This window comes from Nicotiana tomentosiformis, chromosome 8 (genome assembly GCF_000390325.3).
Source record: "Nicotiana tomentosiformis chromosome 8, ASM39032v3, whole genome shotgun sequence".
In the NCBI taxonomy this organism is placed as follows: domain Eukaryota; kingdom Viridiplantae; phylum Streptophyta; class Magnoliopsida; order Solanales; family Solanaceae; genus Nicotiana; species Nicotiana tomentosiformis.
The window spans coordinates 20,577,207-20,599,810 of NC_090819.1; the positions used below are offsets into that span (position 1 = coordinate 20,577,207).

At 41.8% G+C, this 22,604-nt stretch overlaps 1 protein-coding gene across 1 annotated transcript; it reads right to left on the bottom strand.

Moving 5' to 3' along the window:
- Nucleotides 1-19,923: 19,923 nt before the first annotated feature.
- LOC138897157 (secreted RxLR effector protein 161-like) lies at nucleotides 19,924-20,346 on the bottom strand. Its single transcript, XM_070183115.1, has one exon. It carries the CDS (start codon nucleotides 20,344-20,346, stop codon nucleotides 19,924-19,926), a length of 423 nt encoding a protein of 140 aa, XP_070039216.1.
- Between the last annotated feature and the right edge of the window lie 2,258 nt (nucleotides 20,347-22,604).

The following is a 22,604-nucleotide window of genomic DNA, read 5'->3' on the forward strand; positions in this document are numbered from 1 at the left end:
CCTTGTGCATCCTCTCCCTCGGTACCACTGAAAAATGGAGGCTGGAGTCTCCCAAACCTCTCCTATCGACGCTGCTCATCATCAGGCATAACACGAACCACACAGTCCTGAGCAGCTGCAATCGGTTGGCTGGTGGTGCTCCCGGTGTCTGGAATCTCTGTACCACCTGCTCTGTATGCAGGCGGCGGGAGTTTGAGCACCTCCCGTGGCTTGAGAAGTGGCTGCTACGGCTGGAATAGAGACCGCCTGAGCAAGAGTGGTACACGCGGTCATAATCTGAGCTAAGGCCTCCTGAAGGTCTGGGATCATAATAGGCACAGGTGGTGCCTGAGCTGGTCCCACCGGCTCATTCACAACTGGAGCCTACTCCTGAACTGGGGCAACTGGTGGATCTGCCAAACCTGTTCGGCAACTGGTGGATCTTCCAAGAATGTGAAGTTTCCTAAGGGTTCGGCAGCCTCTCGAAGATAAGTACAGACGTCTCTGTACCGATCCGCAAGACTCTACTAAACATGTTCATGACTCGTGAGACCTATGTAACCTAGGCTCTGATACCAACTTGTCACGACCCAAAACCTAACTCGTCGTGATGGCGCCTATCGTGATACTAGGCAAGCCAACATTTCCAAAACACTTTCAACATTTAACATAAATGAATTAAGACATTTAAAATAACCGGAGTTTTTCATAAAAATGGGGTAAAACCCAAAACATAAGTGCGGAAAAATAACCCGACATCGAGATGTCACTGAATCATGAGCATCTAGATATTCAGTCTAATACAAACAGTGTCTAAGTACCAATAAAGAAAACAGAGAAAACATAGAAGGAGAGACAAGGTCTGCGGACGCCGGCAGCTACCTCGTAGTCTCCGATACTCGATCACGCACGAACTCAACGACCTCCATGATCAAACACACCTGGATCTGCATATAAAGTGCAGGGTGTAGCATGAGTACAACCAACTCAGCAAGTAACATGAATAAATAAGGAACTGAGAAGGTAGTGACGAGCTATACAAATACAGTTCATTTTCAATAATTCCAGCAAAGAGTAGACATGCTTTCAAATCCTGCAGTTCAAGTCATATCAGTGTATACAGATACAATGCAGGTAATCTGGATATAGAATCTTTTAGAAATTTCACAACAATGACAGATAGCAACTAAGTGCATCAACAAATGAAAAACAAGTACATCCTCTCAGGGCAACAGACACTGAACTCGTCACAACAGCTCAATCACTCGGCTCTCAGCCCTCAATTCTCACACTCAATAGGTACCTGCGCTCACTGGGGGTGTGCAGACTCTAGAGGGGCTCCTTTCAGCTCAATCGCTATATCGCTGCGGCGTGCAGCCCGACCCAATCATATAAGTATCCATAAGGCTCGTTGCGGCGTGCAACCCGATCCACAATCCATAAATAGCCATAAGACTCGTTGCGGCGTGCAACCCGATCCATATACCCTCACATAGCTCACAGCTTGGCACTCAGGCCCTACCTCAGTCACTGACCTCTCCATCCCCTCGGGCTCACAAAATATCATAATAATCAGCCCAAACAGAGAATACAACAAGTATCAACAAGAAATGAGAGGGAACAGAGATATAACACACAAGTAAGACTGTGACTGAGTACAAAACAGCAATTAGCAGTCAATTCAACAAGTATACGATCGCTGCGGGTCCCAACAGTAATATCATATGGCCTAAACATGGTTTCTAACATAAAAGGCAGTCAATTTCTCAAAGACAGGAAAAATAAGTAATAACAATGGCTATTCGATTATACAGTCTCACGGGACGGACCATGTCACAATCCCTCACGGTGCATGCTCACACGCCCGTCACCTAGCATGTGTGTCACCTCCAAACACTCACATCATACCAATCATCGGGGTTTCATACCCTCAAAACCAGATTTAACACTGTTACTTACCTCAAACCGTGCAAAATTCTACTCCGCAATGCCTTTGCCCATCGAATCAGTCTCCAAATGCCCTGAATCTAGCCCCAAGCAGTACGAGATAATTAATATAGGCTAAAGGAATCAATTCCACAAGAAAAATATAAAATTACAAGCCAAAATCCGAAATTGGTCAAAAGTCGGCCCCGGGCCCACGTCTCGAAATCCGACAAAAGTCACAAAACCCGAAAACTCATTCACTTACGAGTCCAATCATACCAAATTTATCCAAATCTGATGACAGAATCCCAATCAAAACCCAAAATCTTAGTTGAAGAACTTCTTCCCATTTTTCCCCAATTTTTAACCCAAATCCGAAATTTAAATGATGAAATTAATGATAGATTAGTTGGATATAACCAAAATCAAGTGTAGAATCATTACCCAATTGATACCTCTGAAAATCCCTCGAACTCTCGTCCAAATTTGAGCTACCAAACTCAAGTTTTGATAAAAATGGCTAAACCCTCGTTTTTGAATCTTTATATCTGCCCAGTTAATTCCTTCTTCGCGAACGGGGTCAACGCCTCGCGTTCGCGTTGAACCAAAAAAAATGTTAACCAGAATTCCTCTTTCGCGAATGCGAGTGACCTCTTACAAACGCATACCTTTCACTGGCGGACCCTATGCGAATGCGGGACCCTCTTCGCGAACGCGTAGGCTTAAATACTTGAAGATTCATCTGCTCGTTCCTCTCCGCGAATGCGAGGACCATGTCTCGAACACATAGTCTCAGGGTTCCACATCTTTGCGAACACAGGAACCACATCACGAACATGAAGAGTAACTCAGCTGGCCTTCCCAGATGCCTTACGCGAACGCGATGAAGAAATTGTCTGCAACAAAACACCAAAAATTTTGCTATCTTCCAAAGTCCAAAAGTGATCCGTTAAGCATCCGAAACTCACCCGAGGTCCCCGGGACCTCAATCAAACATACCAACCAATCCTAAAATACCATACGAACTTAGTCGAATTTTCGAATCACTCAAAACAATATCAAAATACCAATTACACCCGGATTCAAGCCTAAAGAACTTCTAAAGTTTCAAATTCCACAAACGACGCTGAAACCTACCAAACCACGTCCGATTGACCTTAAATTTTGCACACAGGTCATATTCAACATTAAGGACCTATTCCAACTTTTCGAATCGGAATCCGACCCCGATATCCAAAATTCACCCCCAGCCAAATTTCCCAAAATTCGGCTTTCGCAATTTCAAGCCTAAATTAGCTACAGACCTCAAATTCATAGTTTGAATACGCTCCCAAGTCCAAAATCACCCAATGGAGCTAACGAAACTCCATTCCTGGGTCGTCTTCACACACTTCAGACTACGGTCAAAATTCTGAGACTTAAGCTTCCGTTTTAGGGACTAAGTGTCTCGAAACCGAAAATAAGACCTCCGCGTCGGGGCTAATACACTCAAAACGACCGGTCGGGTTGTTACAATTGTTTCGACCACGGTCAGTCCCTCCGTCAATGGTGAACTTATTTGCTGCTCAGAAATTTCTGCCACGGCCTTTGGTACGCTTGTAGGGCAAAACCCGACCCCTCGTAATCCGCCTATCCGCGTCATATTCATCCTTTGATTTTTCTCTATTCTTCTCTCATCCTTTGGCTGATGATGTAAAACTTACCTGGTCATCTTCGATCCTTATCTTCGACTCATACCGATTGTGATCATCTGCCGAGGTCGTTGCTTGAAACTCAAGCAGACTCTCCTTCATCTTCCGGGAAGCGTCTGAACTTCTCGAATTCAATCCTTTGGTGAATGCTTCAGCTGACCATTCATCCGGTACAGCCGAGAGAAACATTCTTTCTTTCCGGAACCGGGTGACAAGCTCTCGTAACAATTCCAACTCTCCTTGTGCGATTCTAAATATGTCGGCCTTCCAAGCTTGCACCTTTATGTCTCCGGCGTGAGCCTTAATGGAAGAATCTGCGAGCATATCAAAGGAATCTATGAAATGCTCTGGCAGTAATGAATACCACATTCGGGCTCCCCTCATGAGGGTTTCGCCAAATTTATTTAGCAACACAGATTCAATTTTGTACGGAGCTAGATCATTTCCTTTCACCGTCATTGTGTAGGTGGTAATATGTTTATGTGGATTTGAAGTTCCATCTTACTTTGGAACATCAGGCATTTTGAAATGCTTCGGGATTAGTACTGGTGCCACACTTGGCTTATACGGTAATTGAACATACTTCTTCGAGTTCGAGCCTTTCAATACTGGTGGTGTGCCCGGGATTTGATCCACACGGGCATTCACTTCCCTCATGAACCGTAAAAGCTCATCTTTGAATGAATCGTTCTCGTTGTTAAGACCTAATCTGCTCCCCCCAGCCCCATCGGAGCCGACTTTACCCCTGAGAGTGTTGTTATCAATTCTTTGTGTTGTTTGCTCTGCAGGAACAACGGGAGGAATCGGATCGCACCTGTTCGCATTATCTGAAGCACCTGATAGCGCCTGCTTCAGTTCTGTCATAACCTGATCTTGTCGCGTGAGATGGCCTAGAATGATTGCCTGTTGCTCTTGCAGGATCATCACAACATCCGCTACTTGCTCCTCGTCAGCATCATCGGGAGTTCTTTACCGAGCCCGTCGAGGGTACCATCTGTCATGCACTGGCGTGGCGTCATTTCCCCCATTGCGGGTGTCACTGATTGAGTCCTCGAAATGAGGTTGATCCCCTCAAATTTCAGGGTTGTGCGCATCGTTAATAGTGTTATGTGCTATTTTTTGCGATTTTTTCTAAGAAAAAATAGTCAAAACACGTTAGTAAAAGAGGCAAGGATCAATTTAATTGCACGGCTTCTAGGCCCCACGGTGGGCGCCAAACTGTTAACCCGTAAAACGGTACAGTTAAATTTATACTTGGTTTCTAGATAAGTGAACTAATTTGATTCTGAAATAATATAATAATCGAAGAAATACGCAGTACTTAGCCTTGGAATGTATATGATATAGCAAAGATAGTGATTCCGTGAACACGATTTCCGAACACAGTAATGATGGGATCAGAAAGCAATTGAGTGAAATTGTATAAAGCTTTGCATATAACATAATATATGTTCTTGCCAGAAATTTTGCGTGTCATACAATGATAACTGAGCTTACTATTTATAGCTATGTCTAGGGAAGAAGGTCCTATGATCGTGCCCTCCTTTAATGTCAATTATGATGATCATTGATTGAGATGTAATGTTGAGTATCTATGCCAAATTCTTTATAACGGACCGTCGCTCTTAATGCTGTAGAATATTCCTTAGTAAATGCTACCGGGTGCAGAGCTTTAATACACTTTTATGAACATTATTTGTTCCGTTGACAAGCATAGTGGATGCGTTCGGTCCTCAACCATCCCATCTTGGATTCCACGTGTCCTCCTTTTAGTCAGTCACGTGTCATATCATATTTTACCCTATACAAATTTCACATAAACTATTGGAGACAGAATCAAAGTCAGAATTTAAAATTTATGAGTTCAAAATTATAGTTCGTTATTATTAGGTATTAAATTAATAATTTATACATATTTAATGAAAAGAAAATAAATAGGAACCACTGCAACGCTTAAGATAGTAAGGTTTCCAGAGACAACTGACTTCTTCTTTGACTATTGTCGTCCATATGGATCATATGGCACCTATTCGACCTATATACCTCACAACTCAAAAAAAAACACAGTAAATGTGTCATTTTTGCAATTTTAAATTAATTATTCTTATTTCTTATTTGTTTTCTTATTTTATTTTTACTAAGAGAGTGAAGTTACTTTTCATGTCACTTGGCTTGCATGGGATTTTAAATAGGAGATATTATAGTTCAAGAAGATAACAACAACACCTCATAAGTTAAGTATTAAAGTTATAAAACGTGAATAATTTATGGGGGTTTTAGGTATTAACTCGCGCATTATAGATCGTTAAAAAAGAGTGAAAGAAGATCGAAATATTGAACAAAGGTTTCTTTTCTTTCCCAAATTCTACTAGTACAAATTCAACTTTTCTTGTAAAAGACACAATGATTAGTTGGTAAGTACTTACTCTTATTCAGCGATTGCATTACATTACCATAATTCAGCGGTACACTTTAGTTGTTTCTTTTTTCTATTTTCACACATATTAAAAAATTCATCTTTTAATATTAATTAACAATAAAATTGACCATATTAACCTTAATTTGTTCATTGAAAATATAACAAATACTCCTAGGCTCTTTACTCCAAGGGCAACTTTAGAAAATAGAAGTTAATTCCTTCTTGATATCTGAAAAAATCAAATATTATGGACCACAAAAAAAACCCAAATAATCAAATAAAGTGGATCGGAAAAAGTATATAAAAATACATATTAATTAATCATAGCCAAGTAATAAAAGAGTATGTAGAAGACAAATTTCATATTAACATCGATTTAGTGTAAACATTGAGTATTGAACTTTTACCATGATTAGCTACTAACTACGTACTTGTTTATCCGTAAAATAATACAGTTGAATTTATATATGGTTTCTAGATAAGTGAATTAATTTGATCCTGAAATAATAAAATAATCGAAGAATTATGCAATACTTAGACTTAGGATATAGACGAAACAACAGAAAGAATAGTTTCGAGAACAGTATTTCCGGGTGCAACAAAAGCGAAATCAAAAGAATAAGAAGATAAGATTGTATTGAGTTTTGTATAGAATGTAGTATCAGCTTACCAAAAAATTCATGTCCTTTACAATGATAAATGAGTTCACTATTTATAGCTATGAAGTAGGTCCTAGGATCGTGCCCTTCTTTAATATTAATTATGAGGGACATTGATGCAGACGTAACGGTGAAGATAAATGCCAAATTACCTGTAATGGGTAATTGCTCTTAATGCCATGAAATATTTTCTATTAAATGTTACCGGACGAAGAGCATTTATCACATCTTTATGAGCGTTGTTCTTTCCGGTGACAAATGAAACAGTTACCTTTGGTCTTTGGCCATCCCCCCGTTTTGGGTTTCACATGTCCCTTTTTTGGACGGCCACGTGTCATAGTATATTTTATCCTATACAGATAGTCCCCCAGCTTTTCGGTGACATAACCTTTGTGTTATCGGAAAGTTGGTAGAAACACTCTTTTGGCGGAAATTACTATAATTCCGTCTGAAGGCTTCTTATGGTTGATTAGATGTACGTCTCGGCACATTTAATACCCCGAACACGCGTCATCCCATGATTCAACACAACTTTTGCCGATTATTGAGGTAATCATGGCCATAAATTTAGTCGCCAAACCTTTTACTTATACGTATCAACTTTCTCCCTTATACTTCATAATTTTTCAAACTTCCCTTATCTAACGTGCATCTTGCTCTTCATCTTTTCTCTAATTCTCTTTAAACAAAAAACTTTCTACTTCTTCCATACAATGGCTTCTTCCTTAAAGCGTACCGATTTTTCAAAAAGCAAAAACAAGTCTGAGGACTTTGCTCCTCCAACAGTGGGCTCCATCATCCCTAGAAGTCTTATTACCACAAAAGATTTCGAAGAGAAATTCCCTACTGCTAACTCTCGTACATGGGCCGTCAGTTGGTATCCTTCTTCCATACATCCTTCTAGCATTCCTGCTGTGAAGGAAGACTGCCGCTGTGATAACTTGGATATTATTGCTCTTGATCTATCGGAGCGAATCACCCTACCCAAGGAGGGTTTTACATATTTTTACATGTATCCTTTTACTTTGGGTGCGTTTTCTTTGAGCGGAGAGCTTGACCCCGTGATTGCGGAGTTTTGCCTCCGCTACCAAGTGTGTTTGGCACAAATAAGTCCTTATGTGTGGAGGACGGCGACTTGCCTTTGAGCGGAGAGCTTGACCCCGTGATTGCGGAGTTTTGCCTCCGCTACCAAGTGTGTTTGGTACAAGTAAGTCCTTCTGTGTGGAGGACAGTGGCTTGCCTTCGGCGTTTGTGCCAGGAGACTTGAGAGGAGTTAACTTTAGCTCATATAATGAATCTTTATTCTCCCAAAATCTTCTGCGGGAGAATGATAAACCTCTGCAAACGTGGCCACCATTCTCTGTTGTCTAGCAAACCGCGGGAGAAGACGCTCCTCCGCAGTCGGGGAAAAAGATAAGAGGGCGAGGATCGATGCCCCCGAGTCATCTCCGGTAGTGATAGTGACTGGCCTTCTTTCCGGGCCGGTCATAGACACCGTGATGATCAACGATGATGAAGAATCTAGTGATGGGGGAGCTTTTCTACATAGAAGACGACGATCTTCATCATCTCAACAAGATGCTCGACACTTTGGGGAGAGATTTATTTGGTAGATAATGTTAACTCCCATTTTCGGGCCCCATTTGTTGTGTCTGGTACTGTGGGGCAGAGTACTAGATCTCTGTCGTCTTTGGTTGGCGAGCATCCAACAACCAGGACTGAATTTGATACAGCTGCTTCTCATTATTCAACTCCATCAACTTTATTTCCATCTTCGCCAACACCAGTAACTGCTACATCACTTCCATCTTCATCCACTCTTCCACCAGCAATTGCTACATCATCTCCACCGGCCTCATCTGACCATGAAGAAGATGTTCCTCTTCCACAGTCCCCAGTTCATGGGAATTTGGGGCACAATTATGCTGCCCCTTCATAAGATCCACAAAAGAGGATGAATGTTACTCTTTCGGTCTCTACCGGGTGCAACTTGCTATCCCAGCCTGTGGATATTGCTAATTATCTGAAGCCTTTGGCTTTAGAGAAAAACTAGGAAAAGATTCAGGCACTCTCAGGAGAGTGTTTGTTAAACAACGCTATGCACAATGCCGCCGCGGTACGTTTCTTTCTTCCTTTATTACTCCTTCTACTTTTGGGTGTGAACATATTTTGAATTTTACCTTTCTTACTTTGTAGGCCAACTTTCTTGCTTTTGAGGGCCTTCAAAGGTTGATTCGTGGAAAGGAAGAAATTACCTCCGCTCGGGATTAGCTTTTGGCAGAGCAAGAGCAACATGTCGCTCGCCTTTCGGAATAGGAAGCCAAAGATGCTGAGGTTGTTGTATTGGAAGCTCGTTTGCAGCAAAGTGAGCAAGAAGTGGTAATCCTTAGCCAAGAAATTGGCTCGCTGAGGGTTAGATTTGACGAAGCCAGGGAGAAACGGGTTGAAGTCCATAACGTCGTTCTTATTGCAACCGAACGCGAGGCTGCCTCTATTGAAAGAGTGATCAACTTAGAGGCAGCCTTGAATTCCAAAATTGAAGAGCTTACTACTATGGGGCGAAGCATGACTAGCTAGAAGAGAATTATAGGAAAATTATCGAGCATAATAGGATTTTTAGTTCAACTGTCTGCGACCTTGATGTTAGCCTCAAATCTGCTAGGTCCGCCCGGGAAAACCTTTCTGTCGAGGTGACCCAACTCAAAGAAGAACTCAATTGCTGAGCGGCTTCCCTCATTGTTGAGAAAACTTACGCCATGTACAGCATGAGGAGAAAAACCTTGGAAGAGGCCAAAGATGGTGTCATTGATTTTGATGCCAAAATTGCTAAGGCCCGCGAGCTTGAGTTAGCTACTAAAAGTGGACTCCCAGCGAGGCCTGATGCACCTGGTCCTTCTAGTTCTGGTTCCGAGTTCTCGGGAACTGAAGAAGAATCAGAGGATGATGATGCTGAAGGCTAAACTGGTAAAAATATTGAGCCATTGGTGGGTCCGTATGCCTCTCCCGGGGGTACGGACACTTCTCTTCCTCCGGGTTCTTGAGATACTGCAGTTTAGCTTTTCTTTTCTTTTTTCGATTCTTGTACCTGTGCCATTTTGACATGTTTTTGTAAATAAAAAACATCTTTTGCTCAAGTATAATTTGATTTTTCTTTTCGTTTGAATATTCTTGCAAGTCTTTAATCTTTGTATTTTCTTCCTTTTAAGAATTATTATGTGAAGCTTTGGGTGTATTTTTCCCGAAAGCATTTTTGGCTCTGGGCACCAACCCTTTTTCACGAGGGCTTTTGATAAGTATTTGTGCAAGTTTTCTTTTTGCATCCTTTCGTATACGGCTTCGGGTGTATCTTTCCCTGAAGGCATCTTTGATTTCGGGCATAAGTTCTTCCGGAACCAACCCTTTATCATGAGGGTTTTTATAAGAGAGGGCCCTCTTATGTTTACGGTGCTCTTGAAGAGGACGTCTCATGTTCATTACGACACTAGCATTTGAAATACTTGTTTAACTTTCAAATGACAAAGTTAATTCATCGTTCAGACAAGAAACAAGCTAAAAACAAAAGGATTTCATTTTATTTCTTCTATTTTCAAAAAATACATAAGCATTTGCTATGCTAAAAAGAAATTGCCATTACTTGTGGCTAACTTGTACAACTTGTTTCTACGGGGCTGGTCACGCAGTCCCCAGTCCCGATGATGCAACTATATTTTTGAGTTTTCATTTCTCGGTCGATGTGGCAGTCATTATTGTCGTATCCTCATATCATTTCCCCCCAGTGTTCGAACGCGAAGTGCACGAATTGGAACACTGAAAGTCTTGTATCTTCGAAGATTCCACTAATGCATTGCTAAATAATTCTCTAGTGTTTTGTGCTTGTGAACGATCAGGTAACCTTTGCTCAATAGCAAACTTAATTTCTAGATGAGAATTTGTTATAGAGCAAAAGGCTATATATCCATCCTTGAGTGGATCCTCTCTTGTATGCCTTGCTATTAAAGGTTTTATTGTTGTCCTCGTAGTATGCTTTCTGTTGCTGCCTCGTTAAAAACCTTGCCAAAAAAACCTAATTGAGACAAAAACTGAACAAAGGAAAAAAAAGTGCAGTACATACTTTCTGATCGGATAATGGTCATCAGCAATAATATCTTTTGAGGTGTGACACGTTCCAATTGCTGGGCAAAGTTTCTCCATTTTGGTTTTCCAACTCGTATGAACCTTTCGTGGTGATAGCTGAAATCCGGTAGGGGCCTTTCCACGTTGGACCTAGCTTCCCCGCATTGAGCTCCCGGGTATTTTGAGTTACTTTTCTTAGGACCAAGTCTCCTACTTTGAAATAACGGAGGTTGGCTCTTTGATTATAATACCGTTCCATTCTCTGTTTTTGAGCTACCATTCTTACATGCGCCAAGTCCCTGCGTTCATCGAGCAGTTTCAAGTTGACCAACATTGCTTCATTATTTGATTCTCCATCTGTCTGGAAATATCTCAAGGTGGGATCCCCTACTTCCACCGGGATTAAAGCTTCGGCACCGTACACGAGGGAAAAAGGGGTTTCCCCTGTGCTTGACTTGGCCATAGTTCGATATGCCCATAGAACTCTGGGTAATTCCTCGGGCCAGTTAACTTTAACTACTTCCAACCTTTTCTTGAGGTTTCGAATAAGTACTTCATTTGTCGACTCCTCTTAACCATTTGCGCTCGGATGATAGGGTGAAGATGTGACTCTTTATTTTTAAATCTTGGAAGAACTTTATAATTTTTGCGCCAATAAATTGTGGCCCATTGCCGCATACTATCTCTTTTGGTATTCCAAACATGCAAATTATATTTTTCTACAAGAAATCTACCATTTCGCGTTCTCTGATCTTCTGATAAGAACCTGCTTCCACCTACTTAGAAAAATAGTCAGTCAAAATTAAAAGAAATCTTACCTTCCCGAGAGCCGGAAGCAATGGTCCGACGAAGTCCATCCCCCATTTCATGAATGGCCACGGGGACAGAACCGAATGTAAGAGTTCTGCCAGTTGATGCACCAGTGGTGCGTAGCGTTGACACTTATCACATTTTAGTACGAAGTCTTTGGCATCTCGTTCCATATAGGGCCAATAATATCCAGCCCTTACCAACTTTAGCATAAGGAATTGGCGCCCGAGTGGTTGCCGCATATCCCTTCGTGAACTTCTCTCATGACATAGTTAGCTTCAGATGCCCCTAAGCATCGGGCCTTAAAAAGATTTTCTATATAATTGGCCTCTCTTGAAGCTATATCGCGCTGCTTTGGCGCACAATGCCGGGGATAGTTTGGGGTCTTCAGGTAGCTTCCCGTGTTCGAGATAATTGATGATTTCATTCCTCCAGTCCCAGACTAGACTAGTCGAATTTACCTCATAGTAACTATTTGTATCCAGGATTGAGTTCATCAGTTGCACTACCGTCCTAGACTCTGATCCCTTTATTTCTGACGATGATCCTAGTTTTGTTAATGTGTTATCTTCCCTTGGGATATGAGAAATTGACCATTCCCGGAATCGCGCTAAATAAACCTGAACCTTTACCACGTACTGTTGCATACGCTCCTCTTTGGTCTCGAAGATCCCGTAGACCTGATTTACCACCAGCTGTGAGTCGCATTAAATTTCGATAACCTCGGAGTCAAGTCCCCGGGCCAATTTGAGCTTTGCAATTCAAACTTCATACTCTGTTTCGTTGTTAGTTAAATGGACCGTCCTGATGGCTTGTCTTAGGGTTTCCCCAGAAGGCGTAATTAAGACTATACCGAGCCCGCACCCTTTTATATTGGAAGCTCCATCCATAAATAATGTTCAAACCCCTGATGTCGATTCCAACACCATTACTGCCTCCTTGGTTGCCAGAGGCAATAATCACGGACTCAAATCAGCCATAAAGTCGGCCAAGACTTGCGATTTAATTGCAGTCCTTGGTTTATTTTCTATGTCAAATTCACTCATTTCGACGGCCCATTTGGCCAATTTACCCGAGAGCTCAGGTTTATGGAGGATGTTCCATATAGGGAGAGTAGACACCACGGCTATCTGGTGACATTGGAAGTAGGGCCTCAGCTTCCGAGCGGCGATTACGAAAGCTAAGGCCAGTTTTTCCAAATATGGGTAACGAGTTTCTGCTCCTGTTAAAATTTTACTAACATAATAAATGGTAGATTGCGTACCTTCGACCTCTCGGACTAAAATCACACTTACCACAACTTTCGAGACCGCGAGATAAACCAGCAACGTTTCATCTTCGTTTTGTTTTGAAAGCAATGGAGGGCTTGACAAGTACTTCTTTAAATCCCTCAAAGCCTGCTAGCACTCCGGGGTCCATTCTAAATTATTATTCTTTTTGAGCAGTGTGAAGAAACGATGGCACTTCTCTGATAACCGGGAAATGAACATGCTCAAAGCTGCCAATCTTCCCGTAAGCCTTTGGACTTCCTTCACGTTTGATAGTTGGTCCGGGATATCTTCTATTGCTTTGATCTTATCAAGGTTTATCTCAATTCCCTTTTGTGATACCAGAAACCCAAGAAACTTACCATATCTGACTCCGGATGTGCATTTCTCAGGATTAAGTTTCATATTATGCTTCCTTAGGATGTCAAAAATTTCTTGCAGATGTTTAAGATGATCACCCGCATTTAAAGACTTAACGAGCATATCATCTATATAAACTTCCATAATTTTTTCTATTTGATTTTTAAACATTTTGTTCACGAGTCGTTGATAAGTGGCTCCGACGTTTTTCAACTCGAAGGGCATCACATTGTAGCAATATATACCGAAATTCGTTATAAATGAAGTATTTTCCTGATCCTCCGGGTTCATCTTAATTTTGTTATACCTGGAATAAGCATCGATGAAACTCATCAACTCGTGCCCGGTCGTGGGATTAATCATCTGATCGATGTTTGGCAGTGGGAACGAGTCTTTCGGCCACGCCTTGTTAAAATCCTTATAATCTACACGCATGCGAAACTTATTATTCTTCTTAGAAACTACTACTACATTGGCCAGCCAGTCTGGATATCTTACCTCTCGGATCGAACCGATATTAAGTAAGCGGGTTACCTCTTTTTGACGAGTTTATTCCTGGCTTCGGCAATCGGGCATTTCTTCTGTCTTACCGGAGGTATGCTGGGATCCAAGCTTATCTTGTGTATGGCTACCTCTGTCGGGATGCCTGGCATATCCTCATGCAATCATGCAAAACAATCATCGTTAGATTTAAGGAATTTAATAAAGTCGGACCTGAATTATAGGTGCAGTCCCGTCCCCAAGTGGAATTTCCTTTCTAGGAATTCTTCGAATAATGCCACTTTCTCCAGCTCTTCTATCGTGGACTTTGTTTCATCGGTTTCTTCTGAAACATGGAAATATCTCGGCACCTGATAATATTCCGACGCCTCTACCCCCGGGCTAACTTCATCTAGTTCGGGAGTAGGTGTCAGTCCCTGTAATTGTTATGCCGCATGTTCCTTTATTTTGCTACTGGAGACCAAAACTGCATTCATCTCCCTTGTCGCCGGTTGATCACCCCTTATCTGCTTAATTCCTTTGGGTGTTGGAAACTTCAACAACTGATGATACGTTGATGGTACAACTTTTATCTTGTACAACCATGGCCTTCCAAGAATGTTGTTGTATCCCATATCACCATCTACTACTTTGAAAAGAGTGGTTTTCATTACTCCTTCAGCGTTCGTGAGTAATAAAATTTCACCCTGGGTTGTCACACTTGCGAAAATTTGGAGAGGAGCTTTGTGGCTGGAATAATGCTTCTGGTGAGTTTAGCTTGCTCCAATACTCTCCATTATATGATATTAGCCGAACTCCCTGGATCCACTAGAACACGTTTATTCTTAAAATCTAGCACATCTAAAGAAATTACCAATGCATCATTGTATGGCAGCAGCAATCCGTCTGCGTCCCCCTTCGTAAAAGTGATATCGTCTTCCCAAAGTCTTTGCTATGCGTAATTGATACTTTTATCGTTTTTGCTGCTGAAAAGGTGACCCATAAATCTCGTTCCCTCCGAAGATCATGTTGATTGTTTGACGCAGGGGATCTTCTCTTGCTTTTGAGGGTTCCGCGTTGTCCTGGTTACGACCATAATTGTTCTTAGCTCGGTCACTCAAGAATTCTCTGAGGTGACCATTCTTCAATAATGTTGCCCCTTCTTCCCGGAGGTGTCGACAGTCCCCTGTCCGGTGGCCATTCCTTCCGTGGTATTCACACCACAAGTTGGGATCCCTCTGGCTGGGATTAGATCTCTTCGATTTTGGGAACCGTGCTTCTTTGATGTTTCTCATGGCCGATACCAACTCCACTATACTGATACTGAAGTTGTATTCCGATAACCTGGGGTAAGAAGGATCCCGCGATCCTGACGCTTCTCTATCCTGCAGTGATCAATTGTTCTGACTGTGATCAGTCCTTCTGTCAACGGCGAACCTGTCTATGGTCCGGAAACCTCTAATGCGGCTTTCAATCCGTTTATAGGGCAAAAACCGGCCCCTCAAAGTCTGTCTGTCCGCGTCATAATCATCCTTTGATTTTTCTATGTTCTTTTCTCGTCCTCTGGTCGATGATAGAAAATCAACCTGATCATCTTCGATCCTTATTTTTAATTCGTACCGGTTGTGTACATCCGCCCAGGTCATTCTTTGAATCTCGAGTAGAATTTCCTTCAATTTGAGGAAGCGTTTAAACTTCTCAGATTCAATCCCTTGGTGAATGCTTCAGCTGCCCATTCATCCGGGGACAGCCGGGAGAAACATTCTCTCCTTATGGAATAGGGTAACGAATGTCGTAGCAGCTCAGACTCTCCTTGCGCAATCATGAATATGTCAGCCTTTTGGTCTTGTACTTTTCTAGCCCCGGCATGAGACTTTGATAGAATGCATGAGTCCACCAAACTGTATAGAGACCAAGTCCTATACCAGTTCCCACAAAAATAGCTAATGAACCAGTAAGTAAAGGCACAGGAGATTTTACGTGGAAAAATCCCTGCTCAAGGGGATAAAAAACCACGACCTACACTTGTAGGATTTCAACCTCACTAATTGAGCAATCTTTAGATTACAACCTATTGTAACCTAGGAATTAAACTCTTAATCCCTCACTAACTTGTAATACGCCTATTACAAGCCACTTTGCAATACACCTATTACAAAGACTTCAACTCATGACTAACTCTAGTCACAACACAAACTCTAAGGGTTTATGGGTTTTGGAGGTTCCTAGTTAAAGCTTCTAAATAAGCAAAGTAGGAATTACAATGAAAAGCTAATACAAAGATACAACTCAATTAAGGACATACAAAAGACTTGTTGTAGGAACTGGTCCGTAGTAGTGTTGTACTTTATTCTTGATGCACTTGTGACTTAATTGTTTGATTATCAGATCTTGAGTGCTTGAATTATTTCACAAGTGTTCAAGTGATGTTTTGTTGTAATGCTTCTTATTAATATCCTTTGGATGACATCACTTGGATGATGTAAACACTTGGTTGGTAAAAAAGCCCTTCCCAATGGAAAGTGACTGCTGCATTGTTTCTGCACTGTAGCATGTACAGTGCAGGCAGTCACTTTCCAACTGTAGAGTTGACTTCGTACTGCTATCAGGGAAACTCAAAGGGATCAGGTCCCTGAGTTGATTCTTTTCTTTCTGAAGTCATACAGCACACATTAGCTTGAGTCTGTTGATAGATATATATACCAAGTGTACATCAGGTCCTTTATCGGGTTCTTTAACAATAAGTTTGTTAGATCATTAAAACATAAATCTAAGATACTTTAAACCCATCAATTTCCCCCTTTTTGATGATGACAAACTTAAAAATTGAAAACCATTTGTAGAATACAATAACCAGATAAAGTACCAGGAATTTCACAAGTTCCCCCTAACTCTATGCTTCCCCCTTACTTAGATGCCCTGCTTCTATTTATCTTTCCCCTTTTGGCAGCATTAAAAATACACAAGCAAGTAATCTTCATAAGTAAGTCTAGCCCAACTAACTCATGCCACATGTGTGCGCACAACATGATAGAAAAGAGAAGTAGAAAAACACAAGCATTTAACAGCAAAAAGAGAGTCTTCATTGATTTATAAGACATAAACCTCTGCCAAGAAAGCAGAGGCAAGTTTGGACTGTTGAAAGCGGGAGCAGTTCAGGTGAAATCCATCCACATCACAAAAAAACAAATACAACTACCACAAGTTATCAAAACAAAAGAGAGAAACTTGACACTGGTCACTGGTCACTGGAAGATATTCCTAGGGAGTGCTAGAGGAAGAAGGCTTGGAGGAGGCCACAAGAGTGTTGAGAACAAGGTCAATCCGAGCATTTGCGGACATCTGCTCTGCGAGCAGTTTCTCTCGCAGGTTCTCCACATGTTGCTGGAGCTCAGCATTTTCTTTTGAAAGACAAGCAACTTCTTCACTTGATGAACTGGAAGGTCCTGGTGCCCTTGTAGCCTGACTTAGTTGAGTCTCCAGAATGGCATTCCTTGCCTTTAGCTTCCTGATCTCCTCTGTAGCACTATTCTGGGAATTGATCAGCTGGGAGATCGTCGAAGTGCTGCCTATTCCTCCAACCTTTTCAACACATTCACATTCCTCTAGTATAATTTTCAAGAAGGTCTGTTTCCTGGTTCCCATCTTGGGCTATCCTAAGGGCACATTAAAGAACTTGAAGACACACGTGAGAAGAAAGCCATAAGGGAGTCCATGGTTCCCATCCTTGAAAGCTGCCACTTTCTGCATATGTTCAATCATAATGGCAGGCAAATTGATAGAGCGGAACTCATCCATTGCTTCCATTAAGTATAGATCAGACCGGGATTTGATGGACCTTCTCTCAGCACGAGGGAGCAGAACCTTATTAACTAACTCAAATAACAGTTGGTACACAGGAAGCAGAGCCTTCTTATGTACCTGTTCCCCATGCTGGACAGCTTTCTCTTTCATAATGGCGTGCCTAAAATTAGAGCCACAAGTGCCTCTCACAGATGACAACCCTTCAGATGGAACCTTGAGAATGTTTCCCAACACAGTTGAATCTATAACATTATCCGCATCATTCACTAGGACACAGATGTGGTCATCTTCAACAGTGAAGAGTTCATCATAGAAACTTTGGACCTCATCCTCATACACCTTGGGCACATCCTCTTTGAACAGATGGCCCCACTGCTGAAATTCCACCATCTCAAGAATTTGTCTCATACCCGCCATTTCAGAAATCTCTAGGTCAAACGTGCGACCCACAGTACCTTCTGGTACCGCAGCCTTTCTTGCCCAAGCACACTTACACTTTTCACCCTTTTAACAGAACCGGGTGCCCCAACAGTTTCAAATTTCCTTTTACCAAACTTCTCAATGGACTTAACTTTGCTACTTGATTTCACCAGAATATCATCATCAAACACTGATTGTTCCTCCACAACGTGCTTAGACTTGATACTACCTTTCATAAATTTTTTACTTGATGTTTCAACAGCTTCCTTTGAAGCACTCTCAATAGATTGTTTCTTTTTCTGAGATCTCTTAACCAGGGAACTTGGTTCCTCATGAGCATCCTCATCCGCCTCCACTACAGGTACACTTTTGTCACACAGAATTTCCCCGTCATTCACCAGCCTCTTCTTCTTTATATTACTACTCCTTTTGCTTTTCTTTAAGGCAGACTCAAAAGCCTCCTTCTGTTGCGACCTTATAGTAGGTCGCTTAGGAGGGGGCTCAGGAGTGACCACGGGCTTTCTAATCTTAAAGTGTGCACTAAGAACCATATCATCGTGTTCATCCTCATCACTATATCTCACAACGGGAGGGATGGACTTCAATGGTTTAGCATCAAAGTGAGGAGATAGAGAAGGATCGAAGTTGACCTGGGAAGATGATTCCTGACATGTTTCCTCAGAGAGCGGATCAGGTTCATCAGCAGGGTTCCTAGTAGCTTCTTTAGGTGCATAAGATCCGAAGAGCACCATTGTTCCTTCTTCTCCTTAGAGTGGAGTCCCTTCCCCTTGAGACTCCAGCATGGAAGAAGTTACCTCATTCACCAGTCTCTCGGCAGCAATGGCCAACATGTTTTCGATGGCCTCCTTTTCCTGAGGTTCCATAGCAGCAGCAGTAACCAAAGGACTAGCACATTGATCAGTATCTTCCTCGGACACCCATTTTCCTTGTTGAATTTCACCCTTTTCGTTATCATTATTCTGTTCTTTGAGAGTATCAGGCAACAGAGAAGAAACACTATCTATTTTTGGTATTTCTGAGTTCTTAACACTTAAGGAAGGAGTATCGATAGAGGGAATGATGAGAGAGATAGGGGTGAAAAGGAATCAGGTTTGGGTGTTTCTGGGTCAGTAATGGTGGAAGAGGGGACGTCTGGTGGTATTTCTAACATGGCGGATGAGTCAAGGGTTTTCTCTTTAGAGGTGGGTAGGTTTGCTTTCTCTTCAGCCATGGTAGATAGTTGGGTAGAAGGTTTTGGAAGAGTGGAAAGAGAGAAGGATGATCTCTTAAGGTTAGGAGGTGTAGGGGTTTTAAGGAGGGAAAGGATAATTATGAGGGAAGAGAAACGGGTTCTGAAATGGATGTAGGTTTGTGGGAAGATGCAACGTTGCAGAGGAAAGTGAAAAGATTTGAAAGAAAAGATATGATATACAGGGTCTGAAAAGGTGGATGACATGGCAGTTAATTTTGTTTCTTTTGAGATATGCATGAAAAAAATACAAGACTACTAACCTGTGGTACAAGAACCAGGTTCTTGACCGGTCTTTCGAAAAAGATTTTTCAACTCTCTTTACCGCTCATGCATTGTTTCTTCAGCTTCTATAGTCATCATGCGTGTCTACCTGCAACGGTATAGAGGTGAGTTAGGCTTGGCCAGAAAACACTTTAGCTAGATTTACCTGAATGTAACTTTCATAGCCATATGGAAGGGAATCAGGTTCTCAATTAGGTTTGATTAACCCCAGTGCCATCCTGTTTTTCTCAAAATGTTCCCTTCTCAGAGCTTTGGAGAAGATGTCTGCAATTTGGTCTTCTGTACTACAGAACTTCATGCAAATAATCCCCTTCTCCACATTGTCTCTGAGAAAATAATGTCTCACATCAATGTGCTTGGTTCTCTTGTGCTGGACCGGGTTCTTTGCCATGTTGAGTGCACTGATATTGTCACATAGAAGAGGTACATAATCAGTGTACACTCCAAAATCCTCAATTTGTTATTTGATCCACAAGAGTTGGGCACAACAAGAAGCTGCAGCAACATATTCTGCTTCAGTTGTTGAGAGAGCTACACAGTTTTGCTTCCTTGTGCCCCATGAAATCAGACAGGATCCTAGGAAGTGAGCCATTCCGGATGTGCTTTTCCTGTCCACCGGATAACCTGCATAATCTTCATCAGCGTACCCAACAAGATTAAAATTGTCACCTGAAGGGTAATACAGAACCAGGTCCTGTGTTCCCTTAAGATATCTTAGAATCCTTTTGGCAACCTTTAGGTGAGATTCCTTGGGGTTTGACTGGAACCTTGCACATAGCCCCACACTGTTTACAATATCTAGTCTACTGGCAGTGAGATAGAGGAGAGATCCAATAATGCCTCGATACATTGTTTGATTTACAAAAGCACCAGATTCATCCATGTCCAATCAAGTGGCAGTGGCAATGAGAGTGTCGATCACTTTTGATGCTTCAATATCGAACCTCTTCAATAGCTCCTTGATGTATTTTTGTTGACTGATACAGGTTCCCTTCGTGGACTGCTTCACTTGAAGACCCAAGAAAAAGTTCAGCTCCCCCATCATGCTCATCTCAAACTCACTTCCCATGAGTTTTGCAAATCTCTCACAAAGTGAGTCAGCTGTTACCCCAAAGATAATATCATCAACGTATACCTGAACAATGAGCAGGTTCCTTCCTCGTTTCTTCAGAAATAGAGTGTTGTCAATTTTTTCTCTTGTAAAGCCATTTTCTAAGAGAAACTTTGACAACCTTTCATACCAAGCTCGAGGAGCCTACTTCAAACCATACAGTGCCTTGTCCAATTTGAACACATACTCAGGATGTTCATGACATTCAAAACCTGGAGGTTGCTTAACATAGACTTCTTCCTTGAGAAAACCATTCAGAAATACACTTTTGACATCCATTTGGAACAAGGTGAATTCCATATATGATGCAAAGGCAATGAGAATTCTGATGGCTTCCATACGAGTAACTGGAGCGAAGGTCTCATCATAATTAATCCCTTCCTCCTGATTGTAGCCTTGAACAACTAGCCTTGCCTTGTTCCTTGTAGTGTTTCCATGCTCATCAAACTTGTTTTTGAACACCCACCTGGTCCCTATGATGGTTCTATCTGAGGGTCTAGGTACCAGGTGCCATCCTTAGTTCCTTTCAAATTGATGTAGCTCTTCTTGCATAGTTGTGATCCAGTCTGCATCCTTCAAGGCTTCCTTAATATTTTTGGGTTCTATTTGGGAGAGGAAGGCTGAGAAGGCAAGTGAATTTCTTGCTTTTGATCTAGTTTGGACTCCATAATCAAGGGGGGTTGATTAAATTATCGAGAGGATGGGAGCTTTTGTGTTTCCAGTTTGGCACTAGAATATCATTAGTGGAGGAACTAGGTAATCCTGACTGGTTCCCTTGCATTCTTCTTTCTGCTACTTGTTGAGTACTTTGAACTGCATCAACCACTCTTTCTTCAGCTTCAGTGGTTGTGATTTGGGTACTTGGTTCCTCTTGAGTTGGAGTGGTGGAGGTTGCATTGCCTTCATTTGTCTCCTTCACTTGACTCATCATATCTGCCTTTCCATTGGCCATATCAATGATTTCTCCTGGAACCAGCAGTGGTTCACTGTCTTGATCATCTTTGTTGCTCTTCTCACCAGATGAAGGGGACTCATTAAAGATTACATGAACACTTTCTTCCACACATTGAGTCATTTTATTGTAAACTTTGTAAGCTTTGCTTTGAGAAGAATACCCCAGAAAAATTCCTTCATCGCTTTTGGCATCAAATTTTCCAAGCTGATCCTTTCCATGGTTGAGAACATAGCACTTGCACTCGAACGTTCTTAAGTGAGTCAGCTTGGGCTTCCTTCCATTTAGCAGCTCATAGGGAGTTTTGTTCAAGAAGGATCTGATCAGGCACCTGTTCACCAAGTAGCAGGCAGTATTTATGGCTTCTGCCCAGAAGTTTTTGGCTATCCCACTATCAATAAGCATTGTTCTGGCCATATCTTCAAGGGTTATGTTCTTCATTTCTATAACTCCATTTTGTTGTGGAGTTCTTGGAGCTAAGAAGTTGTGGGTGATGCCATTTTAACTGCAGAATTCATCAAACTTGGCATTGTCAAATTCTGCTCCATGATCGGATCTGATGCAAGCCACTTTTGATTCCATCTTCACTTGAATTTTCTTCACAAAGGCTACAAATACTTCGAAGGTCTCATCCTTTGTTCTGAGAAACAACGTCCAAGTGAATCTTGAGTAGTCATCCACTATAACAAAAATGTATCTCTTTCCTTCCCTGCTTGGCACTCTCATAGGGCCACATAGATCCATATGAAGTAGTTCAAGTGGCTTTGATGTGCTAACATACTTCTTTGGCTTGAATGAAGATTTCACATGCTTCCCTCTAGCATAGGCATCACATACTTTGTGCTCTTTGAACTTTGAATTTGGCAAGCCACAAACCAGGTCCTTTTGTATCAGCTTGTTCAGAAGAGAGAAGCTTGCATGTCCCAGCCTTCTGTGCCACAGCTCGGCATCATCATCAACAGCTTTTAGGCAGCTCATGTCACCACTTTGTAGGGACTCAAAATCAGCAACGTAGATGTTCTTGTATCTTTTGGCCACAAGTACCACTTCACCAGTTACCAGATTAGTAATTGTGCAT